Below are 27,777 nucleotides of genomic sequence, written 5' to 3'. Positions count from 1 at the left end.
GGGCGGGGGCGCAGGCGAGCCCAGCCTCTCGCTGGCGCCCGCGGCACCGCCTCCTCGTCCTGCGCGGCCTCCTCTTCCTCCGGGCCGCCCACCCGGCTACTCGCCCCGCCCAGGGGCTGCGGGGACTGGAAACCGAAAGTTCGCGGTGCCGGGCGGGGCCGCGACCTGCCAGGGCCAGAGCTGAGCTCTAGCCCTGCCGAGGACGCACCCGAGCCGGTGAGTGGCCTCCGCCCTATCTCGCACCTGCTTCTGCGGCGCTGCGACCGCCGGCGCCCCGCTCTGTCTCGGGCCGGGTGTCAGGTTAGCCTTGGAGTCCCTGTCTGTTCCACTCAGCGCCCCCACCACCCCTGGAGTCCCTGTCCCCTTCCCTCAGTTCTCCTGTAGTCTCCAGAGTCCCTGTCCCCTTCCCTTAGTTCTCCTATAGCCCCGGAGTCCCTGTCCCCTTCCCTCAATTCTATAGCCCCCGGAGCCCCTGTTCCCTTTCCTCAGTTCCCCTATAGCCCCGGAGTATCTGGAGATCTCCCGTCACCCCAGGATCTTTTTCTTACCACCCCCAGAGTCCTGTCCTCCCACCTCTACCCTCAGCCCCCAATCGTTCCCTGAGTAAAGTCTACGTGGTTAGCAGCCCCATTCCCCAGTCCCTGTTTACTCTCCTCAGCATCCCCTTCACCCCTAAATCCCTGTTCCTTCCCATCATCCTCACCATCACTCCCCAGAGTTCCTGTCTCTTCTCCTTAGCATCCCCCATCACCTCCAGAGTCGGTGTCTCCTCCCCCAGCACCCAGCACCTCCTGAGCCTCTAGTACTGCCATTACCCTGCTTTGCCTCTCTTCAGTTCACCTGTCACCACCCTGATCACCTCCCTCCCCCAGGAGCCCTTCATCTCAGCACCCAGTCACTCCTGGGAGCGCCTCTAGCATCCCCTGGGCTCATCATAGATGATAGTTCTCCACGTGTACCCACAACACCTGTCCTGCCTCTGATCCCAGCCGCCGGAGCCCCACTCTCTTCATTTCTCAACCCTATCTCTGTCCCCACTTCTCCCACAGCCACCCTGGGCTCCTATCCCTAAGCTCTGCCGACCTCTAAGTTCCCCCCAGATCTTTCCAGCTTTCTGTTAACCTTACAGTGTTTCTCTGAGGGATGCGAGGTGTGGAGACTTCTTTCAGAACTTGAAACTTACTCTGCAACCCAGCTGCCACCTCTTGCTCCATCCTCTTTCTTCTTACCCTGTAATTAGAGTTCTTTACTTGTTATCCATGCAACAGCTTAACCCTTGCTAATCTGCTGCTCTCTTGCCTTGGTTCCCTCAAAACCCTAAGCAAAAAGCTCCCACTCCCCTGCCTGCTCCCCCCTCTTTCCTTGTCTTTTCTAGCACTATTTTCTTCCATTTCCTTTTACACTTTTCACTGCTGGCATTCTATTTTAGTATTTTCCAAAATGAGGGAGAAGGGATTTTCTCAGGGGGAAAAAAAAAATTAAAACAAACACTAGCCATTGAGCCTGCATCATGAGAACAGGGTTTGGTAAGATGAGGAGAAAAGACACCACAAAAATATTCCCAGTGGGAAGAGAAGGGACTCTTTTTTTTTTTTTTTCTGATAAGAATAAAAGCCACCTCTCATACAATGCCAAATCTATTCACGGTTTCCAACTATGAATATTTTAAAACTGTGAGGACAGTCAATCCTATTGCTGAGAACTGAGTCACCACCACCCCACCCCCCTGCATCCACAGGATGAGTTCTATTGAGAAGTTCCCTGAAGGGGCTTCCTCTTCACCCAGCATCAGAAATCGTCAAGACAGAAGAAAGGCAACAAGAATGCTAAGAGCTCACTTATTCTCTAGTGGGAGGGAGCAGGAACCTGTCAACTGCCATGTCATGAAAATGCCCAGTAAGGCCCTGAGCCCTTGTGTGTGTGCTTATTGAAGCGGGGTCTCATAGAGTCCATGTTGGCCTCAGGCTCAGTGGAGGCTGTCTTCGAGTTTCTGATCTTCCTGCTTCTACTTTCCCAAGTGCTTTTTTTTTTTTTTTAAAGATTTATTTATTTATTATATATAAGTACACTGTAGCTGTCTTCGGATACACCAGAAGAGGGCATCGGATCTCTTTACAGATGGTTGTGAGCCACCATGTGGTTGGTGGGAATTGAACTCAGGACCTCTGGAAGAGTAGTCGGGTGTTCTTAACTGCTGAGCCATCTCTCCAGCCCCAGTGCTCTTTTTTTTAAAGAATATTTATTTACTTTATGTATATGAGTACACTGTAGCTGTCTTCACACACACCAGAAGAGGGCATCAGATCCCATTACAGATGGTTGTGAGTCACCATGTGGTTGGTGGGAATTGAACTCAGGACCTCTGGAAGAGCAGCCAGTGCTCTTAACCACTGAGCCATCTCTCCAGCCCCCTCCCCCCCCCAAGTACTCTTTACTACCCGATCCATCTGCCTCCACCTCCCAGTTGCTGAGTGAGATTCGGGGCATGCACCCTGCAGCTGGCTGGTGTGGTTTTGGATTGGCACACTTGTATTCCTTTTTTTTTTTTTTTTTTGGAGCTGGGGACCGAACCCACAGCCTTGCGCTTGCTAGGCAAGCGCTCTACCACTGAGCCAAATCCCCAACCCCCACACTTGTATTCCTTTTGCCCCAGCAATCATTTTGTAAGAAAGGAAACGAAACCTACGCAGAGGATTAAATATCCTGGCTGAAGGCAAACCAAACAGTATTTTGGGAGTTGATGACACACTCGTCTGCCCCCAAGCAAGTGAAGGAGGCCAGGATTGGGTCCCTTGGAATCGCCTAAATTGTGAGCTCAAGTTTAGAGTTTTCGTCATGACTGGGAATCTGCAAGGTTGAGTGCTTGTGCCCTGTGATTAGAATCTGCATGTTACCCTTTGTTAATAAATCATTAACATAAAGGCAGAAGGGCTGGCTTCATAGTGTTTGGGTATTAGCTGTACTTGACTCTCAGACTGTGCGGTTACAGGTAACGAATGCGGCAGAACTCCTGAGACTCAGACATGGAAGACAGAAGACCTCATCTGGAGGCCACACCCAGGAATCCCCCTACCAACCACAGAGGTAAGCAGGGTTTCTACCCAGTGAGGAGAGGCCCACCTGAGATGACCTGTGTCTCAATTAATAAGGAATTCTTTTCATGGTGGTGGTGGTGGTGGTGGTGGTGGTGGCGGCGGCGGCGGCGGCGGCTGTAGCACACACCTCTAATCCCAGCACTTGGGAGGCAGAGGCAGGCAGACCTAAGTTTGAGGCTAGCCTGGTCTCCCTAGGAGAGCTGCAAATGGTACTGTGGTGGAATAATAGGCCTGTCACTCCAGCAGAGAGAAGAGAGTTGAGAAATTGAGGCCAGCTGAACAGTGAGATTAAGGTCCCATAGCAAAACCGCGTCTTAGAAACCAGGGCTTAGAAACCGTGTGGCTCAGCGGCAGGGCACTAGCCTTGTGCAAGGCTCTTGTTTGGTTCCTGCCACAAGTGGTGGGGTAGGAGAAACAAACTGACTGGTGGTTTGCAGCAGGGCTGTCCAATACAAGCTGCTTCTAATCTCCAGTAGCATCATTAGGAAATTCAAAAGACATCCAGTAACATTAGTGTTTAATGGTGTGTGTGTGTGTGTGTGTACAGAGGACTTCTCATAAGAGTTGGGTTTTTCTTTCCATCATGTGGTCTTGAGGACAGAACTCAGGATTTTCAGGGTTGGGAAGCAAGTGCCCTCATCACTAAGACATCTCACTGACCTTGAAATTTTTTTTAATTCATTGACAACTTAGTAAAATGTAATGCTCTAATTTCTTAAGTTAATAAAATCCAAGACGTTAACATTTTATGAAAATTAATGCACGTGCATAGTCGTATGTGGTCAAAACATTCGTATATATAAAACAACAACAACAATAATAATAATAGTAATATTTTTTTTTAAAATTAGAGGCCAAATTGGGTTACAGGATTAGAGCCTGTTTCCAATTTAAAAAAAAAAAAAAAAGGACTAGTAGGTGGCACACTTCTTTAATCCCAGCAGCAGAAAGGTAGAGGTAAACAAATTTCTGTGTTTTAAGTCAGTGTAGTGTAGTGAATTGCAGGCCAACCAGGATTACACAGTGAGACCCTGTATCAAACAAACAAAATAACCAAAAAGCCATTTAAGTGGTATTTTCATTGACAAGGTTTCTCTGTGAGTCATCCTTGCTGTCCTGGAATTCACTCTGTGGCCTTGAACTCAGAGAGATCTGCTTGCTTCTGCCCCTGCCTCTTAAGTGTCACCACTGCCTGGCGAGGCCAGGCATCTGAAATCTTAAGTATTACATATATTTGTAGCTTTCCTAACTTCTACTGTCAGGTTGTGAGCAACCTGTGTTTTGCAAATCACACCACTCTGCTGAGGTCAGTTCTAGAGTCTTTGTAGAGGAGAGGAAAGGGTCTGAGGGAGCCTGCACAGGGTGCTGCTCCCCTGTGAGTGTGGGGGTTGGGGGAGCTGGGAAATGACTGGTTTCGATTTTCAGTTTCCTGAATGAAAGTTCAGTTCGAGTTTCAGGTTTCAGTTTTCATTTTCCGATAAGGAAACTGGAGTTCATGCTGCCTTCTCTTCCACAGTCTGCGGATTAGCCACAAAAATAAAAAACGTCTTGGAAGGGGGAGGCACTGCCTTCCTCTTTCCCATTCACACTTCATTTCCTGTTGCAGGGTAAAAGTCAGGTAGTGTTTCCTTCGTGTTTTATTCCACTTGGCCTTGTAGCAAATGAGAGTTTCGTAGCAGAGGAGACGCATAATCACAAGATAGACCCAAGAATAGCTCCAAGCACTCTAAAATTTTTATGTGGGTTAAAATAAATTTCCTCTGATTAAGTCTACATGAAACATTGAGACATACATTGGCAGTGTTTACCTGACATTTTATAAACATTTTATCTATAACAGCCAAACACTTAGAAGCCAAGAAACTGCTCCACAGTGAGGAAGTGATCAAGCCTCACTGCTGACTCTTGTGTTCTGACTTTTTGTGCTGGCCAGAAACTAGAACCGTCTGAAAGTTAGGCACCAGCAAGAAATAAAATAACATTCTCCAACACGTACCAGGTGCTCATCAGGTGCACATTCAGTTTTTCTTTTGAATCTTTCAGGAACAGTCTCTTCATGATCTATACGGCAATAATAATCATTTTTCCTTGTAGTAAAATGCAGGGCCTCATGCGTTCAAGACAAGTATACCGCCACTGCCTAGGTCCTATAGCCTGCTCACGATTCATTCTCATTCTCTCTCTCTCTCTCTCTCTCTCTCTCTCTCTCTCTCTCTCTCTCTCTCTCTCTCTCTCTGCCTAGGTCCCACAGCGCCGCCCCCGCCCCCCCCAGGTCCCACAGTCATCTCTCTCTCTCTCTCTCTCTCTCTCTCTCACACACACACACACACACACACACACACACACACACACACTCACACACTAGCTCTTGCCATGAAACTCAAGCTAGCTTCTAAGAAGGGATGCTATCCAAGTTGGCCTTGAATGATCTGCTTCAGTCTCTGAGGATAACAGATAGGAACCACCACACCTGACTGACTCTGTCGTTCTATATTTTATTTATTATATAATTTGATAAGAAACTTTAAAAAATTAATAATCTGAGTGTGGTACACACCTTTAATCCCAGCACTGGGGAGGCAGAGGCAGGTGGTTCTCTGTGAGTTCAAGGCCAGCCTGGTCTACAGAGTGAGTTCCAGGACAGCCAGGTCTACACAGTCAGACTGTTCTGAAAAAATAAAACTCAGGAATTTTTAACTCTCTGTGTTAAGGGCACGTGTGTGCATGTGCTTGCAGAAGCCAGAAGCATTGATCCCCATGGAGCTGAAGTCAGAGTAGTTTTGTACTGTCTAGTGTGGGTGCTGGGAACTAATCTCCGGAAGAACAGTGTGTCTTCTTAACTGCTAAGCTATCACCCTCTCAACCCTTGGCAAGAAACTTTAATCTCTAAGCAAAGTCCGAGCTGCTTGTTTGTTGTGGAAGATGAAAGTGTGTTCATTGTTGTCTCATCGGACATCATTACTCCTTGACTCTGTGCTCACCCAATATTCCCATTGTGTTTAGGTCCTATAGATGGAGAAGTACCACCAAGAGCTAGAAATCAAGCCAATAACCCAGCAGCCACCAACCATGCTGGAAGGCATCCTAGGGCCAGCAACCATGCTGCTCCTTTCCGACAGAGGGAGGAGAGATTTAGGGCTATGGGCAGGAACCCACATCAGGGAAGAAGAAACCATGAAGGGCATACCAGTGATGAAGCTAGAGACCAGAGACAAAGCCAGAATGATACCAGGAGGAGAAATGACGACCAGGAGGGTAGGAACCACAGACCACCATGGTCCAGTGACAGTTTCCAGCAGTGGCACACCCCACTCCAGAAGCCAGCAGAGCAGCCACAGCACACAAAAAGACTGGGCTACAAGTTCCTGGAGAGCCTCCTGCAGAAAGAGCCCTCTGAGGTGGCCATCACGCTTGCCACAAGCCTAGGGCTCAAGGAGCTGCTTTCTCATTCTTACATGAAGCCCAGCTTCCTTCAGCTGATCTGCCAAGTTCTCCGGAAGGCTTGCAGCTCCAGGATAGACCGTCAGAGCATCCTGCATGTGCTGGGTATCCTGAACAACTCAAAGTTCCTCAGAGTCTGCCTGCCAGCTTATGTGGTGGGAATGATCACTGAGCCTGTCCCTGACATTCGGAACCAGTACCCAGAACACATAAGCAATATCATCTCCCTCCTCCAGGACCTTGTCAGTGTCTTCCCTGCCAGTTCTGTGCAGGAAACCTCCATGCTCATCTCTCTACTGCCAACCTCTCTTAATGCTTTGAGAGCCTCTGGGGTTGACATAGAAGAGGAGACAGAGAAGAATTTGGAAAAGGTGCAGGCCATCATTAAACACCTGCAGGAAAAGAGGCGCGAGGGCACTCTGAGAGTGGACACCTACACGCTAGTGCAGGCGGAGGTAGAAGGCGAGGTTGAGAGCTACCGGGCCATGCCCATCTACCCCACCTACAATGAGGTGCACTTGGATGAAAGGCCCTTCCTTCGCCCCAACATCATTTCCGGGAAATACGAGAGCACCGCTGTCTACCTCGACACTCACTTCCGCCTCCTGCGAGAGGATTTTGTTAGGCCCCTTCGGGAAGGCATTTTGAAGCTTCTACAGAGCTTCGAGGACCAGTGTCTGAGGAAGAGGAAGTTCGATGACATCCGAATCTACTTTGATGCCAGGATTATCACCCCCATGTGCTCAGCATCAGGCATCGTGTACAAAGTGCAGTTTGACACAAAGCCCCTGAAGTTTGTTCGCTGGCAGAATTCCAAGCGACTACTGTATGGGTCATTAGTGTGCATGTCCAAGGACAACTTTGAGACGTTTCTTTTTGCCACCGTTTCAAACCGAGAGCATGAAGATCTCTGCCAAGGAATTGTCCAGCTGTGCTTCAACGAGCAGAGCCAGCAGCTGCTTGCAGATGTCCAACCCTCTGACTCTTTCCTCATGGTAGAGACAACAGCCTACTTTGAGGCTTACCGGCATGTCCTGGAAGGACTACAAGAGGTCCAGGAGGAAGATGTCCCCTTCCAGAGGAACATTGTGGAGTGTGACTCCTATGTGAGGGAACCAAGGTACTTGCTAATGGGTGGCAAATACGATTTCACCCCCCTAATTGAGAATCCCTCAGCCATTAGGAAGTCTCTGAGAGGGGCCGAGGTCTTGAGACGTTCTAAGATTAATGTCTTAGACTTTAGCCAGTGGCCAGTCAAAGAAGCCCTGAATCTGGATGACTCCCAGATGAAAGCCTTACAATTCGCCCTCACAAGGGAGCTGGCTATCATCCAAGGACCTCCGGGAACAGGTAAGAGAATATCTCCGAGACAGCGACGTCACACAGGGAGATTTTGCTCCAGGTGTCTGGCGTGCCTCGTTTAGAAATATTTCCCTGAAATGCAATGACTCTCGCTTGTGGCCTAGCCACTTACAGTAATTCCCAGTGGGGACCATAGGCAAGATGCTGATGGATCAGAATCTCAAGTTCACAAGAGGACTGCTGGGGTAAGAGAGGTGCATCTTCTCTTCCAAAGGTTTGTTGGCTTTGTGCTCTCTTAAACTAAGTACCATCAAGTATATAATTATAGTAGACATACCAAGCACCATTTGCCTTGCTTTACATGTGCCTGGTCACTGTGTCGTGACAATAGCCCTGCTTGGTAAGGAAAATCTTCTTGCAGATGGAAAAGCTAAGTCAAAGAAAGGGTAAACTTCCTCTCACTTAAGAGCTGTGAGATGCTTTGAAGCTCACACAGTGAGCAGACCTGGGACTTGAGCATGGGCAGCCTGGATGGAGCTGGAGCGGCCTGGCTCCTCTCTCTGCTGCTCACAGGACCCCCACAGGCACTCTGACCCTACTCTGGAGCAGTAGCTGTGGTTCCTTGGGCTCCGTCTGACGGTGTTTATCCCTGCGCTGTGGGTACCTTTGTATTTCAAGACATAGCCGAGCTTGTCTGTGCTTTGAGTTTCCGCATATGCAAGCAGCTCTGCAGAGACTGCTAAAGTCACTCCCCAAAGCAGTGCCCAGTCAGGCAAGGAGGCAGAAGCAGGTCTGCAGAGTCTTGGTAAGTGAGGGCAATTCATGATTTTTGTTTTTAAAATTAGGCCAGGCCTGATGGCTCACACTTTTAGTCCTAGTACTCAAGAGGCAGAGACCAGTGGATCTCTCTGAGTTTGATCTCTGTGAAACTTGTCTGCAGAGTGAGTCCCCTGACAGCCAAGCTACGCAGGGAGATCTTTAAAAAGCAAAATGTTTTGCTGGCATGGGAAGTGGAAACAAGAAGATGGGGATTTTTTTTTTCTGTTGTTGTTCAAGACCAGCCTGCAACTACATCTCTACCTCGACCCCCCACCTCCACCCCCCACCCCAAAACCCACAGACATGGAGCAGAATAGAAAATCTCTTTCTGATAAGAAGGGCTGCTGTGATGGAGGCAAGAGCAGAGTCGAGGAGGACAGGGGGCCAGTCCTGGGGTCTGGGTGAAGCAGACTTTTCAGGCCAAGCCACCTGATACTGGATTTTGTTCATCTGAGATGTGAAGTTTTCTGGCTCACTAACTTTAGTGTTGTCTTTTTAAGAAATAAGAACTCGGGGCCAGAGAGACGGCTCAGCGGTTAGAGCACTGACTGCTCTTCCAGAGGTCCTGAATTCAATTCCCAGCAACCACATGATGGTTCACAACCATCTGTAATGGGATCTGATGCCCTCTTCTGGTGTGTCTGAAGACAGCTACAGTGTACTCATATCCATAAAATAAAGAAATAAGTCTTAAAAAAAAAGAAAAGAAAAGAAATAGCTCACATTTTTAAAAGTCACTGCTTCCCTCCTGCTACCCCCCAGTCCCTTCCTTTTTTTTTTTTTAAGATTTATTTATTTATCATATATAAGTACACTGTCACTGTCTTCAGACACACCAGTAGAGGACATGGTTGTGAGCCACCTGAGGTTGCTGGGATTTGAACTCAGGACCTCCGGAAGAGGTGGAAGTCAGTGCTCTTAACCGCTGAGCCATCTCTCCAGCCCCCACAAATAGACTTTTAAAAATATATACCAATATATACCTATTCTACTCCAGCTGCTTGGGAGACTGAGACAGGAGGAGTTGAGGCCTATCCTGGGCAGCACCCACACTCTCTCCACAGGAATTAGTAGTCGCTCTGACCCATTTATTACCCCTCTTACAAAGTGTGGGCTCTGATGCCAGCATCCTGCAATGACAGGGAGGCAGAGTCTTGGTCCACTAAGGCAGACAATAGGTAGTAGCCACAGTCCCCATCTCGTAAGCGATGTATCCAGCACAGACAGGAGTCAGCAGCTTTTGTAAGGAGGATGTGGAAAGGAGAAGGCGTGATCTGGAGATTATAAAAGCCTCTTTGTCTTCTAAAGTATTCTCAAGGAAGAAGGATGAATACTTCTGTTTTATAAGACAGGCTCACTATGTAGTCCAGGCTAGCTTCAATTCACAGCAATCCTCCTGTCTCTGCCTTCCAAGCACTGAGATTACAGGTTATGTGCTACCACATCTGGCTAATGAGAATGTTTTTAAGCAGATAGTGGACTGGTATTTGAAATCCGGTGTCTGTGTTTTCTCTCTGTAGGAAAACTTCAGATAAATATGTTTATTAAGACTTGAACTACACACTTGTTTACCATTTAAGTTAGGGAGTGAGATGTTAAACTGACACAAGCGTACATTCTGTAACTTGTCTTTTCCCTATTTTCTAGGCAAGACTTATGTGGGTCTAAAAATTGTTCAGGCCCTTCTGACCAATAAGTCTGTTTGGCAAATCAGTGCCCAGAAGTTCCCCATCTTGGTCGTATGTTATACTAATCATGCTTTGGACCAGTTTCTAGAAGGTAATGAATGTCTTTTGACAAAATCATTTTCTACTGGGGTTGGAGACTAGCTCAGTGGTGGAGTACTTCCTCAGTGACACAAGGCCCTGGGCTCCAACCTCAGGTGCGTGCGCGCACACAAACATCTGCAACCTCTGTAGCTTTCTCATCTGTGTGCACAGCCCTCACCCCGACAGCAGGGCTGGCTGATCTGCTCTCCTCTGCATCTGTGTTTCTGCTTCCCAGTCCCTGGGCCCTGTCTCCTTCATATGTAATAAATAAACAAATCTTTTTAAAAATCCCATTACAGATGGTTGTGAGCCACCATGTGGTTGCTGGGAATTGAACTCATAACCTCTGGAAGAGCAGTCAGTGCTCTTAACCGCTGAGCCATCTCTCCAGCCCTTCATTTTCTTTTCTTTTTCTTTTCCTTTTTGTATTTTTTAAAGACAAATTTAGAGATTAATTTATTTTGTGTTTTATACATGACATATTAAATATTTAATATATGAAATATTAACTGAAACTTGGCTGTTTGCCTGCATGTATGTGTGTACCACATGCATGCATAGTGCTGTCAGAGACAGGAAGAGGGTGTCCGACCCCCTGGAACTGAAGTTATGTACGGTCGTGTGGTGCTGGAAGTCAAACCCAGGTCCTCTGGAGGAGCAGCCAGTGACCATAACTGTTGAGCTGTCTCTGCAGCCCCATGGTTGGCTGATTTTGGTCTGTGCTGGGCCGTGAACTATAAACATTAAGGGCTGGAAACGTTCTTACTGACTTTTCACAACATATTGATCACATACACAAAATACTCATTAGGGGCTGAAGAGGTAACTGAGTGGCTGAGAGTGCCTGGTGCTCTTCCACAGGACCTGAGTTCAGTTCCCAGCACCCATGTTGAACACATTTTCAATCTGCCTGTAACACCAACTCCAGGGGATCAGACCCCCTCTTCTGTCCCCATGGACTCCTGTTGACACAGTCATATACATAGAAAGATAAAATATGTTTAATACAGTTTGGCCCAGTGAGTAAATAAGTTTGCTCTCCTTTAATTGAAATGTTCTCTGCATTTCTCTGCGTAAGCCCCTGCGTAACCCCCTGTGGACCCCACGCAGGGGCCAGCTCAGGTCCTGTCCGTGCATTTACTGCAGTAGCAGGTCCTTCAATATTAGAGCTATGGCTGCTGGAGTAAGTGGTTTAAAGAGCCAGAGTGTGAGACAGGAGAGCAAGTCAGAAGCTGTCTCCAGCTTAGAAGCAGCCATTACACGTGTGGAGCGGGTCACATGTGCTCACTGCTTGCCGCTCTGTGCTGCAGAAATGGACTCTTTGCTTATCCAGACCGTAACCACACAAGGACGACAGTCCTGCATCCAGCTTGTACACAGAGTGAGCGGCCAGCTCAGTGCCTTACTGGCTCGCTCATGCCGTGCAACACTAATTGTTAAAGCCAGAGTCCTCTATCCGTTTGTCCAGGTCCACAGCCCTGCTCTTAAGCACTGCACTCCATGCACAGCAGCCCACATTGTCCTTGTAGCTTACACAAGTGGAGTGAATATCCCAGAAGCACAAGTTTGCCCCCTAAGACACCAGGTGAGATAAGGTCCTACACACACAATGCTCACTTCAGATATCGCACGCTACTTTACAGGCATCTACGGGTGTCAGAAGACCAGCATTGTGCGAGTGGGTGGAAGGAGCAACAGTGAGATCCTGAAGCAGTTCACCCTGAGGGAGCTGAGGAACAAGCGGGAATTCCGCCGCACCCTGCCCATGCACCTGCGAAGGGCCTATATGAATGTGAGTCATAGTCCTGGATTAGCTGGATTAGGGTGAGGGACCACGGAGCATAGTGACTGCTTCCCGGCAGGCTCCATAGCCCTCTGAAGGACCCAGCGTCCTTCTGGCATTTCATCCTGCCCATCATTTGGTGCCCAAGACAAAGGGTGAGAAAGCTCCTCTCCTGCCCCTACTAGGACCTTCAGTCTGCTTCCTCCATATACCTAGAACACTTAGCCTACTCGCTGGGAAGCATCTTGGTTTTTCCAGTTTTCTCTGTGTACCCTCTGTTGTCCTAGTATTCACTTTGTAAACCAGGCTAACCTCTAATCAGAGATCTGCCTACCTCTGCTCCTGAGTGCTGGGACTAAAGGTGTGCGTCTTCAGGCCTCAGCTAGGAAGTGTCTGTCTGAGCAGGGTGCCCAATACAATCACAACGAGGTACAGTGACACAGACCTTTATTCTCAGCTATTAGGGAAACTGAGGCAGGAGAGATTGGTTAAACTAGAACTTTGGGACCAGCCTGGACAATGTAGCAAGAACCTGTGTCTTTTTTTTTTTTTTGGTTCTTTTTTTCGGAGCTGGGGACCTAACCCAGGGCCTTGCGCTTCCTAGGTAAGCGCTCTACCACAGAGCTAAATCCCCAGCCCCAAGAACCTGTGTCTTAAACACATGGAGAAAACAATCTCTCTGACCTTATCATCAAAGAGAAAAGAGACTGTGAGGCTTGATGTCTGACCAGAGAGCCTGGGCCTGCTCTCCCCTGTCTTCTGCTCACCCTGCTTACTGAATGGCTAGGCTGTTGAGCATTAGTCCTTGGGCCCCAGGACCACAATGTACTTGAGAAACAGGTTTGTTGGCTGGTCTGTTTACTTATTCCTCCTCCTTGATTTTCCTTTCTCCACTTTATTTTCTCTCAGGGCAGAGGCTGACTTTAGGAGAGAATGTTTCTTCATTGCGTCTTTCTGTTCTTGGCAGATTGTGACAGAGATGAAGGAGTCAGAGCAAAAGCTTCAGGTGGGGGCCCAGACCCTGGAATGCACCATGCATGGTGTCCTTCGGGAGCAGCACCTGGAGAAGTACATCGCTCCCCAGCACTGGGAAAGCCTCATGAATGGACCCGTGCAGGTAGGGCTGCCCGAGGATGCTCAGCCCATGGTGGCAGCTCTGGCAGAAGCCACAGTCCAGAGCCTTACTTGTTTGCAGACCTGTGCTATTGTGGGGACCAGTTTCCTCCTGTGATAAGCAGCTGAGAGCCCTGGTCAGGAATGAGGCTCTGTGGTCCACCAGCCGGGTTTGAACCAGCAGCCTCTGAACTGTAAGATTTAAGGTTTAGGTTCTCTATGCTTGGGTTAGAACCCAGGGCTTCATACAAACTAAGCAAGAACATACTCTTGAGATTTACCCTCGAGAAAGAATTTTATGTCGTCCTTTTTTCTTTCTTTTTTTAAAGACTTATGTATTCACTGTGTATCTAGTGTTCTACCTATATGAATTCATGCACACCAGAAGAGGGCATCAGATCCCCTTACAGATGGTTGTGAGCCACCGTGTGGTAGCTGGGAATTGAACTCAGGACCTATGGAAGACCAGTCAATGCTCTTAGCCTCTGAGCCCTCTCTCCAGCCCAGGAAAGACTTTAAAATCCTTTGAAGAGACACTGTCTTCATTCTGGTTGTCCCAGAATTCTCATGCCTGACAATTCTTCCTTTGCAGGATGCTGACTGGCTCTGTGTGCAGCCCTCAAAACATTCCATGATAGTCGAATGGCTGGGGCTTGGTGTGGGTTCCTTCACTCAGAGTGCGTCTCCAGCAGGGCCTGAGAACACAGGTGAGAGGGTCATGTGACCCAGGGCACCGTCAGCTGGAGTATGGTGAAAGCCAGAACAACCTCACTCAAAATGCAGTGTCCACACTTGACAGACTGCATCAGTCAGCAGAAGACTTAACAGGAGAGCAAGGCCCAGACTGATGAGTAAAATTAGACAGTACACACATGGGAAGTGCTTGTTAGAAACTAAAGCATTACAGCTGACTGCTTGCCTAGCATGTACAAAGCTGTAGGTAGGTTCCATCCTTAGCACCCTGAAACCAGGCATGGAGGCACATGCCTATAAGTCCAGGATTCAGGAGGTACAGGCAGGAGGATCAGAAGTTCAAGGTCATCCTTACCTACATAATAACTTCAAGCCAGGGATAGTGACACACATCTTTAATTCCAGTACTAGGTAGACACAGGCAGAAGGATTTCTGTGTGTTCAAAGCCATCCTGGTCTACATAGTAAGTTCCAGGACAGCCAGGGCTGTTGAGAGACCCTGTCTCAAAAGAAAAAAAAAAAAAAGAGAGAAAATAAAAGAATAAGAAAACAGCCCGGGCTGGAGAGATTGCTCAGAGGTTAAGAGCACTGACTGCTCTTCCAGAGATCCTGAGTTCAATTCCCAGCAACCACATGATGTCTCACAACCATCTCTAATGGGACCCCATGCACTCTTCTGGTGTGTCTGAAGACAGCTACAGTGTACTCATATAAATAAAGTCAAGTAAATCTTTAAAAAAAAAGAAAAGAGGGCTGGAGAGATGGCTCAGCGGTTAAGAGCACCCGACTGCTCTTCCAGAGGTCATGAGTTCAACTCCCAGCAACCACATGGTGGCTCACAACCATCTGTAAAGAGATCCGATGCCCTCTTCTGGTGTATCTGAAGACAGCTACAGTGTACTCATATATAATAAATAAATAAATCTTAAAAAAAAAAAAAAAAAGAAATCTCCCCTGCCAACCTCTTCAATATAGCCTCAGGCAGATTTAAAAAAAAAAAAAAAAAAAAGAAAAGAAAACAGCCCAACTCTATTATAACTGCAAAGCTAGCTTGGGCAGTGTGAGAACTTGTCTTAAAACACACACACACAGGGGTTGGGGATTTAGCTCAGTGGTAGAGCCCTTGCCTAGCAAACGCAAGGCCCTGGGTTCGGTCCCCAGCTCCGGAAAAAAAAAAGAAAAAGAAAAAAGAAAACACACACACACACACACACAAACATACACATGCATACATATACACTGATAATAATAAAGATAAATTAAAAACAAAAACAAACAAAAACACTGGAGAAGCCAGGCAGTGGTGGTGCACGCCTTTAATCCCAGCACTCGGGAGGAAGAGGCAGGAAAATCTTCAAAGTTCAGAGTTCAAAGCCAACCTGGTCTTCAGAGTGAGTTCCAGGACAACCAGGGATATGCAGAGTAACCCTGTCTCAAGAAAAAATAAAACAATAAAAGAAAGAAAAAGAAACCAGAGAATTTAATATATGGTTGTGCACAGTTATAATCCTAGCCCTCAGAAATCAAAGGCTAGCCCAGGCCACACACAACAAAAACAAAACAAAACACAACAAAACCCTCTCGAGGGCGTGGGGGGACAACAGAGATGACTCAGCAGTTAAGATCATGGGTTACTCTCGTAGAGGGTTCAGTTCCCAGCACCCACGTAGCAGCTCACAACTGTCTAGCCCAGGGAATCCTGCACCAACGTCAGGCATACTTGTGGTGCACAGACATATATGCAAGCAAGACACATTAAAAAATAAAAAATAGGGCTGGAGAGATGGCTCAGCAGTTAACAGCACTGACTGCTCTTCCAGGCGTCCTGAGTTTAACCACATGGTGGCTCACAGTGGGCCCCTATGCCCACTATCTTCTAGTGTGTCTGAAGACAGCTACAATACACTCATATACATTAAATGAATAAACATTTAAAATAAATTTCACGGGGGGCTGGAGAGATGGCTCAGTGGTTAAGAGCACTGACTGCTCTTCCAAAGGTCCTGAGTTCAAATCCCAGCAACCACATGGTGGCTCGCAACCATCTGTAATGAGATCTGATGCCCTCTTCTGGTGTGTCTGAAGACAGCTACGGTGTACTGATATATAATAAATGAATAAATCTTTAAAAAAATAATAAAATAAATTTCACACTTAAATTTTATTTACCCTCATTTTTCTAATTGATATAGTTAAAACTTTCTTTAAAAGGCACCTTTGGATAGCTGGGTGGTAGCGCACACCTTTAATCCCAGCATTCTTGAGAGGCAGAGGTAGGCAGACCTCTGTGAGTTCAAGGGCCAGCCTGGTCTATAGAGCAAGTTCTAGGATAGTCAAGACTATGCAGAATAATTCTCTTAAAATAGAAAACAAAAAACATTTTTTTGGCTGGATCTGGCAGTGCACACCTTTAAATTCCAGCATCAGGAAGCAGAGTCAGGCAGATCTCTGACAGGTTGAGACTAGGCTGGTCTACATACTAAGTTTTGGATTATGCGGTGACACTCTGTGTCCACAATCCCTCCCCCCAAAAAGAGCCACCTTTTATATGATTTTTTTTTTTTTCAGAGCTGGGGACCGAACCCAGGGCCTTGCGCTTCCTAGGTAAGCGCTCTACCACTGAGCTAAATCCCCAGCCCCTTATATGATTTTTTAAATTTATTTATTTAATGTATATGAGTACACTGTCGCTGTCTTCAGACACACCAGAAGAGGGCATCAGATCCCATTACAGATGGTCGTGAGCCACCATGTGGTTGCTGGGAATTGAACTCAGGACCTCTGGAAGAGCAGTTGGTACTCTTAACCGCTGAGCCATCTCTCCAGCCCTTATATGATTTTTAAAACTTGATAAAAGGTAACAAATGCACGTACAGAAAGCATTAAGTCCCTGTCCCTGTATTCGTCCCACTTCCATCCCAGGACTGCTTAGTGGCACGAGCTTGTCCTGTGTGTGAGCTCTTACAGGTGTCCCTTTCCTTCCTGCTTCTTCTCTTAGCCCAGGCAGAAGGGGAGGAGGAGGAAGAAGGGGAAGAGGAGGGTTCCCTAATTGAGATTGAGGAGGAAGCGGACCTGATCCAAGCTGATCGAGTGATTGAAGAGGAAGAGGTGGTGAGACCCCGGAGAAGAAAGAAGGAAGAGAACGGGGCAGACCAGGAGTTGGCTAAAATGCTTTTGGCCATGAGACTGGACCAGGATGTGCCTGGGACTACGGCTGGACCGGAACAGGCTGCAGAAGAGTGGGAGGTAAACCAGTTTCCTTCCCTAAGAAGGGAAGCCCCAGTAGAATAGAGGAGAGGACTTAGTCTTACCAGGCAGACTTGGATTGGGCTGGTAGAAGCAGGCTCTGGAGGGTTTGGCCATTGCTGTTACTACTGCTACATCACTCCCTCCTCACAGCCAGCTGCTGTAGCATCATGCATGTAACCTGAGGGTAGAAAAGCCATGGTTGGTCGGAGCGTCCAGGCAGGAGCGAGCACCTTAGATGAGAGGCAGGGGCCAGGGTACCACATCACAGTGCAGTGCTTTGCTGTCTCACGTAGCTCATCAGCCTTGTGTCTGTGTGCAGCCGGTGCAGATAGAGGACAGGGAGTAAACAGGTCACAAACTTCATCCTCCAGTCACCCTGGAATCAAGCCTGTCTTAGAGCCAGGGTAGTGTGACTTAGTCTCCTGTAAACTTTCCCATGCTTTTGGTCAAGCATTTACTATGTGTTACTATATCAATCGGAGACTTGCTAGCCAAAAACCAATTTGTATCCCTTACTGAGAATGAAGGTCTCTTAAGGACAACCTGACTGCAGGAATGTTTCACCTTAGACTTTGCGCCTTACTGGTTCAGGTCAATGGTATTGTATGGGGCAAAGGAATGAACCCAGTTCTCAAAACTGTGTATTGAGCTTCTCTGTTGTGTCACTTGGTGTTGGGGTGTGAGTCTGAGTTGAACCTCTTCCAGGACCTCTGGAATGAGACTCATGGAGATGGTGATCGATGCAATAGTAAGAGGAATTTAATTACAACATGTCGGGGTCCTCCCACTTCAAGGGGAGATGGCCCCGAGCAGACTCTGACAGGGAGTTATATACCTTGCAAACAATTGGGGCAGAATCCAAACAGTTGGTAACTAGGCAGGGATTATTGATGGGACAAAGTGACCTCCAAGCTGACTTGTGATCAGTGGACCATTCTGGACTTTCCAGGGGGGATGGTTGGGAGTCACAGGTAGCTCTGTTTGACAGTTTGGTTTGTAGTTATGTCATAGGAACTAACTACTCCCTGGAAGGGAGGGGTCTTTGTGCGTGGAGGTTTTCGGTGGAACTTTCCCACTGCCTTAGACTGACTTCAACTCTTACTCTTTCAGGGGCCTTTAATGTGGTGAAATCAGTTTATGCCAGTCCTCATGAAATCTTGTAGCCTCATTCAGTGACAGATCCAGAAGGGATACGATACTATGAGTGAGGACTATTGCAGCAGGTCTTTGGCAGACCCTGTATCAAACACCAGCTCCTAGGCAATGGCCCAGAAAGCATTCAGCAGGAGCCCAGGGTCCTCTATTTTGCTGGTTCACATCCACTTTAGAAGGAAATGGTTGTCAAAGTGAGTCTGGACAGGAGTAGCAGCAAAAGGGAAGGACGGGCATGGTTCAAACACACTGTCAGAAAATGTCATGATGACCTTGTCATTGCTGGCCAGTGGAGGTCCCTCCGAGGGCTCTTCACATTGCCACGCCCACAGCCAGCACCCTAGGTCACACCTCTTGAGAACAGTCAGGACAGGGGTTGGGATTTAGCTCAGTGGTAGAGTGCTTGCCTAGCAAGCGCAAGGCCCTGGGTTCGGTCCTCAGCTCCGAAAGAAAAAAAAAAAAAGAAAAAAAAGAAAAAAAGAGAACAGTCAGGACAGTCAGATTTGGGATCCAGGCAGTTCTCTAGAACTTTGTGCAAGTTGCCATGATAGAGTAGGGCTGTTTGGAGAGTGAGACAGAGTTCACTGGGGTGGTGATCCCTCTGTTGTGTGATGGGGCCTCTGCTCACTGTCTCTTGCCTGGTATTTATGTCTGCAGACTCAGCGCAGCCAGAAAAAGAAAATGAAGAGGAGAGTGAAGGTTGAACTTCGCAAACTGAACACCATAACCGAGGCTGAGGCCAGTGCAATCCAGGATGTCTGGCAGCTGGACCTGAGCTCTCGATGGCAGCTCTATAGGTATGGGTGTGGGGCCTAAGCCTGGCCAGTCTGTGTCACCTCCCACGGAAGTTCTGTCTAGTTCCTAATTGGGCAGGACCTCGTATGGCTCAAGTGAGGAGGAGGACAACACTGGAGGCTTTTATAGCAGAGTGTGTCCCATGCTCCGTCCTCACTTCTCCCTACATCGTGATGACCCTGCACAGCCTTTATGGGGCATTTTTAACTCTCAGTCCCTGTAATTCTGGACCTCTCATCTCCCTATGTGGCCTGTAAACTCTGTAGAGTTTTATAGCTCACACCAAGAACTGGCTGGCACATCGTTTACTCAGAGAAAGGTTTCCTTTCCCTGGTTCTCCATTCTCCAGACTGTGGCTGCAGATGTACCAGTCGGACACTCGCCGGAAGATCCTCAGCTATGAACGCCAGTACCGCACTTGGGCAGAAAGAATGGCTGAGCTGAGACTCCAGGAAGACCTTCATATCCTCAAAGATGCCCAGGTTGTAGGCATGACAACCACAGGTAGGAAGGTGGGTGGGATTTACTTGTTGAAGCCAAGTTTACCCTGGTGCCCTATCCCATCAGATGAAGAAATATGGTGAGAGCTATTGTTGCAAGCAGCGCTTATCTTGGGACATTGTCCTACTTGGTGCAGAGCTTAAAACTCCAACATAACCAATAGACTTGTAGCTCAGGATCACTTGGTGCCCACCTCTCAGTGCCCACCCTCTTATTCAGTGGCTGCTCCAATGAACAGAAGGGCTTAGTTTTCTACCAGCCCAGGGAAGGTACAGAAGAACTGGCCCTTCAGGTCTTGTGCTCAAAGGACCTTCTCATCTTTCCTGATTCGAGGTGCTGCCAAGTACCGCCAGATCCTGCAGCAGGTGGAGCCTCGGATCGTCATTGTGGAAGAGGCTGCCGAGGTTCTTGAGGCCCATACCATTGCCACACTAAGCAAAGCTTGCCAGCATCTTATTCTGATCGGGGACCACCAGCAGGTACATAAGAATTCTTTTTTTCTATGATTGATTGATTTATTTATTATATGTAAGTACACTGTCACTGTCTTCAGACATACCAGAAGAGGGCACCAGATCTCACTACAGATGGTTGTGAGCCACCATGTGGATGCTGGGATTTGAACTCAGGACCTCCGGAAGAGCAGTCAGTGCTCTTAACCGCTGAGCCGTCTCTCTAGCCCAAGAATTCTTTTTTTTTTTTCTTCTTCTTCTTTTTCCTTTTTTTCTTTTTTCTTTTTTTCGGAGCTGGGGACCGAACCCAGGGCCTTCCGCTTGCTAGGCAAGCGCTCTACCACTGAGCTAAATCCCCAACCCCTAGCCCAAGAATTCTTAAGAGATGGGGTGTTCTTTGGGGGACAGGACAAACAGAAGCCCTGGCCGCTCTATTTAACAGTCCTCAAGCTTACTGGTGCTTGCTCTCTTCCTTGCAACCGTGTTCTTTTCCTTTGCAACCTCATGACTAGAGATTGCACCCAGGGCCACACATGCTAGGCAGCCATTGCCCTACCCTCCCTGAGCTCTGTTCCCCCAACCATACAGACCAGGTTAGCCACGAATTTATTTTTTTTAAAGATTTATTTATTTATTATCTTTAAGTACACTGTAGCTGTCTTCAGACACACCAGAAGAGGGCATCAGATCCCATTACAGATGGTTGTGAGCCACCATGTGGTTTCTGGGATTTGAACTCAGGTCCTCTGGAAGAGCAGTCAATGCTCTTAACCTCTGAGCCATCTCTCCAGCCCCTGGCCATGAATTTATAATCCTCCTGCCTTAGACTGCTGGGATTATAAAACTGCACCTTGCTTGGTTCAACGTACCTGTAAAGAAAGAAGCCCAAAGCTAACCTACACGGTGTCCTGTTTTTGTATGTATGGGTGTTTTGCCTGCGTCGGTGTCACACACCTGCAGTGCTTGCAAAGGCCAGAAGAGAGCAACAGATCGCCTTAGACTGGGGTTACAGATCCCCTTAGACAGATCCCCTTAGACTGGGGTTACAGATCCCCTTAGACTGCAGTTACAGATCCCCTTAGACTGCAGTTACAGATCCCCTTAGACTGCAGTTACAGATCCCCTTAGACTGCAGTTACAGATCCCCTTAGACTGGGGTTACAGATAGGTTTGAGCTGATACATGAGTATTGGGAATTGAACTTGGGTCCCCTGCAAGAGCAGCCAGTATTCTTTTTTTTTTTTTTTTTTTTTTTTGGAGCTGGGGACCGAACCCAGGGCCTTGCGCTTCCTAGGCAAGCACTCTACCACTGAGCTAAATCCCCAACCCCGGCAGCCAGTATTCTTAACCGTGGAGCCCTCCCTCCAGCTCTCACCATGAACAACTGCATAGAAAGTTCCTTATGTCTTTTGTTTTCATTTTTGCTACTGTTTGGTTTGTCCTCTGAAAAGGAGCCAAAGTGAATTAAAAGAAAAACAAACGGGGCTGGGGATTTAGCTCAGTGGTAGAGCGCTTACCTAGGAAGCGCAAGGCCCTGGGTTCGGTCCCCAGCTCCAAAAAAAAGAACCAAAAAAAAAAAAAAGAAAAAGAAAAACAAACAAACAAAAACAAAGAAAACAATAAACGACATCTCTTAGTGGTGCACACCTCTAATACCAGCACTTGGGAAGCAGAGGCAGGCAGTCTCTGAGTTTGAAGCTAGCCTGGTCTACAGAGCAAGATTCAAGTTAGCCAGAGCTACACAGAGAAACTGTGCCTTCAAAAACAGAAAGACAAAAAGTAAATTAGCCAGTCACAGTTAGCCAAATTAGCCAAAACTTCAAAATCGCAGTAAGTGAGATCATGCCACTTTATTTTAAGGAAGATTTACTTATTTATTTTACATATATCTTCAGGCACACCAAAGAGAGGACCACAGTGTGGTTGCTGGGAATTGAACTCAGGACCTCTGGAGAGCAGCCAGTGCTCTCTTCAGTCCATACAAGTCACTCTTACAGCCCTCAGGGGCTTCTCACTACTCTTGATGTTAAAAATCAAGATGATAACAATTGAGATGATCGTGTGTAGCCTAGGCTAGCCTTGAACTCGCTTTGTAGCTGAGAGTGGCTTTATACCACTGACCCTTGCCTCCACTTCCCAAGTGTGGGTTTATGGGGGCATGCACAGCCATGTCTAGCCTAGAAGCTGCTACATAAGACCGTCTCAGAATCAGAAGTGGGCTTTGTTCTGTCTCTGCCTCATCTCATTTGCTCAGGGCCTACATTCACTGCTATCCTTCCTGCCCCTTCTCATGGCTTGCATTGCAAATGAATGCATGACCAGCGGCCTCCTCTATCCTGCTGCCAACTCAGCTGTCCCTGTGCAGAGGCCTAGCCAGACTCTCTCCTCTAGAGCTCTCTGTTACGTCATCTTGGGTTCTTCATGATCTTTGGCACTATTAGTCCTGAACCTGTCAGCACCTAGGCTAGTACCACCTCCAACAGGTGCTTGAAACACATGCTGCTGGGCAGTCAGTGTGTGCCTACCAGAGAGTTCTGTCTTCTTTCTCTCCCCAGCTGCGCCCCAGCGCTAATGTGTATGATCTGGCCAAGAACTTCAACCTTGAAGTGTCCCTGTTTGAACGGCTGGTAAAAGTGAACGTCCCCTTCGTCCGTCTGAATTACCAGGTGAGAAACTGGACTTGTGTCGCTACCAACATCTAGGAGAAGGCTTCTGGGTGTCTGCCACTTGCCAGCAATAGAGCTGGCTATTGCTTAAATAGCCAATCAGAAATACTGTCTGAAACCATTACAGTGTTAATTCTGTAGGTTTCCTGCTGGTACCATCGCCTCCAGCAAATGGCCCTTTGTCTGGTACTTGTTCCTAATGATACCTGTCATTTCAGCACCGCATGCGTCCTGAGATCGCCCGCCTTTTGACCCCCCACATTTACCAGGATCTGGAGAACCATCCTTCTGTTCTCAAGTATGAGCAGATTAAGGTCAGTCTGACCTACCTGGTCATCTCTGATGGTGTCAGCAGCCTAGGAGGTTTCCTTCCTTAGGAGAAAAAAAAAGCCTCTGAAAGTAGTAGATGGGCTGGAGAGCTAGCTTAGCGCTGAAGAGTGTCCTGAAGCCAGCGTGGTGGTGCATACCATTAGCCCAGCACTCGGGAGGCAGACACAGGTGGAGCTCTGTGAGCTTGAGGCCAGCCTTGTCTATACAGCGTGTTCCTGGACAGCAAGAGTTCCATAGTAGACAGCTACGTCTCAGAGAAAGTGCATTGCTCTTGCAGAGGCCCCAAGTTCAGCTTCTAGCACCCACACTGGGTCCCCCAACTGCCTTTACTCCAGTTCCATATCCAACACTGATTCTCTCTTGGTCTCTCTGCATTTTCTGGTCCACACTCAGATGAACATAACCACATATGGACACACATACGTACAAATAATAACTAAGAATAAAAATAGAGGGAGCTGGAGAGATGGCTCAGAGGCTAAGAGCACTGGCTGCTCTTTCAGAGGTCTTGAGCTCAATTCCTAGCAGCCACATGGCGGCTCACAACCTGGTGAGCCCCAACCTGGTGCCCCCTTCTGGCATAAAGGCTCTGTATGCAGATGGAGCACTCATATATGTATAATATATATCATATATGTTATATACATTAAAACAGAAGTAGAAGCTGTAAAAAGGAAAATGGGAATAAAGCCAGTCAGGACTACTAAGCCTTAGGAGGAGGAATGGGAATGGGGTGGAGACAGTGGATCTCGACCTGGCTTGAATCTCAGTCTTGGCACTTAGCATCTGTGTGGGCCTGAACAAGTCAGTCAGCAAGAGATCCTGATGCTGTAGTCCGCAGTGGAGAGAGCAATGGCTCCTGCCCTGTCCCTGAGCCGGACTCTGCGCAGGGCTCTGTGTGCACCAGTCAGCACCACAGTGCTGCGGACACCTGCTGCTTCCTCGGCAACCAGCACTGCTGTCCCCTTGGCCATGACAGGTGATCCAGTACTTGGAAAACAAAGACAGGTTAATTATTTTCCAGCTCAGTGCCATGGCCTAAGATAAAGCACTTTGCAGAGGTGAACTGAGACGGCACAGAAAGCGCAAAGGCTCTTCCTGTGGGTCAGTGGTCAGCGTCCAGGAGATGAGAAACAGAAGTGCCAAGGGCTGGGGTGGAGCTCAGAGGTGCAGCGGGTGCACACAGCATGGATGAGGCTCTGGGTTCTGCCCCAGTGCTGACAGGAAGAGGAAAGCACGAGGGGGTCTGATGTGCTGCTGCCTTATTTTTCAGGGGGTCTCCTCCAACCTTTTCTTTGTGGAGCACAACTTTCCTGAACAGGAAATCCAAGAAGGCAAAAGTCACCAGAACCAGCATGAGGCACACTTTGTGGTGGAGCTGTGCCAGTACCTCCTGTGCCAGGAGTACCTGCCCTCCCAGATCACCATCCTCACCACCTACACTGGGCAGCTCTTCTGTTTGCGCAAACTCATGCCTGTCAAGACGTTTGCTGGCATCAAGGTCCATGTAGTGGACAAGTACCAAGGGGAAGAGAATGACGTCATTCTCCTCTCATTAGTGCGGAGCAACCAAGAGGGCAAGGTGGGCTTCCTCCAGATTCCCAACCGCATCTGTGTAGCCTTGTCCCGGGCCAAGAAGGGGATGTACTGCATTGGGAACATGCAGATGCTGGCCAAGGTGCCCTTGTGGAGCAGGATCATCCACACCCTGCGAGAGAACCACCAAATAGGCCCATCCCTCCGCCTCTGCTGCCAAAACCACCCTGAGACCCACACACTTGTATCCAAAGCTTCTGACTTCCAGAAAGTACCAGAAGGAGGCTGCAGCCTGCCCTGTGAGTTCCGCTTGGCCTGTGGGCATGTGTGCACAAGGGCCTGCCACCCATATGACTCCTCCCACAAGGAGTTCCAGTGCATGAAGCCGTGCCAGAAAGTCATCTGCCAGGATGGGCACCGGTGCCCAAATGTTTGCTTCCAAGAGTGTCAGCCTTGTCAGGTGAAAGTGCCCAAAATCATCCTTAAGTGTGGCCACAAACAGATGGTCCCTTGTTCAGTGTCAGAGTCAGATTTTTGTTGCCAGGAGCCTTGCTCCAAGGTACTAAGATGTGGCCACAGATGCAGCCACCTCTGTGGTGAGAATTGTGTGCGGCTATGTCCAGAAAAGGTCACCGTAAAACTTAACTGTGGGCACAGTCAACTGGTGAAGTGTGGCCAGGTGGAAGATCTAAAATACGGGCTGCCAGTCAAGTGTACCACCAAGTGTGACACTACCCTAGACTGTGGCCATGCTTGCCCAGGCTCCTGTCACAGCTGTTTTGAAGGGCGCTTCCATGAGCGCTGTCAACAGGCATGTAAGCGCCTGCTCGTGTGCTCACACAAGTGCCAGGAGCCCTGCATGGGCGAGTGCCCGCCCTGCCAGCGAACATGTCAGAACCGCTGTGTCCACAGCCAGTGCAAGAAGAAGTGTGGGGAGCTGTGCAGCCCCTGTGTGGAGCCCTGCACCTGGCGCTGCCAGCACTACCAATGCACCAAACTCTGCTCAGAGCCCTGTAACCGGCCCCCATGCTACGTGCCTTGTACTAAGCTGCTGGCTTGCGGCCACCCTTGCATTGGTCTGTGTGGGGAGCCATGTCCAAGGAAGTGCCGTGTCTGCCACCTGGATGAGGTCACCCAAATCTTTTTTGGCTTTGAGGATGAGCCTGATGCCCGCTTTGTGCAGCTGGAAGACTGTAGCCACATCTTTGAGGTACAAGCCCTGGATCGCTACATGAACGAGCAGAAGGATGATGAAGTTGCCATCAAGCTGAAAGTCTGCCCCATTTGTCAGGTGCCCATCCGCAAAAACCTGAGGTATGGGACCAGCATCAAGCAGCGGCTGGAAGAGATAGAAACCGTCAAGGAAAAGATCCAGGGCTCTGCAGGAGAGATCGCAGCCAGCCAGGAGCGACTTAAGGCCCTGCTGAAGAGCAAGACCCTCTTCCACCAGCTGCGGCCTGAAGAATTCCTAATACTTCAAGAGAAGCTGACCCAGAAAAACCTTTCAGTGAAGGACCTGTGCCTTGTGGAGAATTCTATCAGCTTCTATGACCACTTGGCCAACCTGGAGGGGTCCCTGGAGAAGGTGCATCAACTAGAACGGCAGAAGGTGAGGACTCGCCTTGAACAGGTCCACGAGTGGCTGGCCAGGAGGCGCCTGGGCTTCAGCAGTCAGGAGTTGAGTGACCTGCAGAGCGAAATCCAGAGGCTGACCTATTTGGTGAACCTTCTGATGCGCTGCAAGATCACAGAGGTGAAAGGCAGCATAGCAGAAGAGGTCTCCAGCATCCGGAATATTCTCGAAAAAACATGTAAGTTTACCCAGGAAGATGAACAACTTGTGCAGAAGAAGATGGATGCTCTGAAAACCACCCTTCCCTGCTCTGGCCTGGGCATCTCAGAGGAGGAACGTGTGCAGATTGTCACTGCCTTGGGTGTTCCTCGTGGCCATTGGTTCAAGTGCCCCAATGGCCACATCTATGTAATTACTGAGTGTGGGGGAGCCATGCAGAGGAGTACCTGTCCTGAGTGCCAGGAGGTGATTGGTGGTGAAAATCATACTCTGGAGAGGAGCAACCACCTTGCCCCTGAGATGGATGGAGCCCAGCACCCTGCCTGGTCTGACACAGCCAACAACCTGATGAACTTTGAGATCCACAGGATGATGTAGAAGATGGCACCCCAAGCCTTTTGCCCTGCCACCTCAGAGCCAGGGTTGGCTCCCCTGTGGAGGAACCAGTTTATTAGTGTCCTTAGTCTTCGCACTTGTTTAAGGATCCACTTTTAGGGCTTGCCCACATGTGATTCTAGATGTACCCTGCGCTAGAGTAAGCACTTTACCCCCAGCACTGAGCAGAGCCCACAATTCTCAGCTCCTCTACTGTAGCAAGTCTGACTCCTGGGAGCAACTGACCTCCACCCGTTGTTAGGGAAATTGGGGCCTGGCATGGTCAGCACTTCTGCGCGTGCCCAGTGGGCACCGCTTCTCATGTCCAGGCCCTGGCCTGCATACTAACTTCCATTGTAGTTAAGTGCAGCCCAGAGAGCTTTAGGAACCACTTTACCTTCAAGGAGCACAAGCACCCAGGCATCCACTCCTCGGGCTCCTGCCCTCCTGGAGATGGAGACCTGTGACAGACACTTCAACTCTCTTCCCAGTTATATAGTCACTGTCCCCAGTGTGGTGGGGCTTCATAGCAGACACAGCTGAGTGACCCCTGCACCCTCCTGAAACTTGCACTCAAATAGCAGGGGTGGGTATGTGTGTCTGTAGGAGAGGTTCTGTGGGGTGCTGTGTGCAGGTTCAGTGTCAGCAGCACCGCCTGTGAGTCTATCCAGGCACCCTCCCTCCCGGCCTCTGCCTGGGCAGGGTTAGCATGCCAGCAGCTTCTGCAGGCCGACTCCAGGCCCACTGCCTGCATCTGCATCTCTTTCCATGTTCTTAGAACAGACGTAGGCATCTCAGGTCCTTTCTAATGTTGTCTAGGAAAGCCCCTTTCTTATGTATGCATTTCCTTTTTTTGTCTTTACTATGCACTTTAACCTATAAAGCCAATTAATAAAAATGATTGAAAAAACCTA

The 27,777-nt window shown here is 48.6% G+C and overlaps 1 protein-coding gene across 4 annotated transcripts; it reads left to right on the top strand.

Annotated features, from left to right (window-relative positions):
• The first annotated feature begins 84 nt into the window (after positions 1-84).
• Znfx1 (zinc finger, NFX1-type containing 1) lies at positions 85-27,777 on the top strand. 4 transcript variants are annotated; one of them, NM_001389271.1, is given in 14 exon segments: positions 85-216; positions 2,990-3,084; positions 6,099-7,886; positions 10,305-10,436; positions 12,070-12,218; positions 13,177-13,326; positions 13,915-14,029; positions 17,014-17,261; positions 19,074-19,213; positions 19,561-19,715; positions 20,046-20,191; positions 22,720-22,830; positions 23,049-23,144; positions 24,434-27,777. In NM_001389271.1, coding segments are annotated over 13 exon segments (5,724 nt in total). In that variant the 5' UTR covers positions 85-216; positions 2,990-3,023; the 3' UTR covers positions 26,867-27,777.

This window comes from Rattus norvegicus, chromosome 3 (assembly GCF_021556685.1).
Source record: "Rattus norvegicus strain SHRSP/BbbUtx chromosome 3, alternate assembly SHRSP_T2T, whole genome shotgun sequence".
Taxonomy (NCBI): Eukaryota; Metazoa; Chordata; class Mammalia; order Rodentia; family Muridae; genus Rattus; species Rattus norvegicus.
This window is presented reverse-complemented; position numbering and strand designations above follow the sequence as displayed.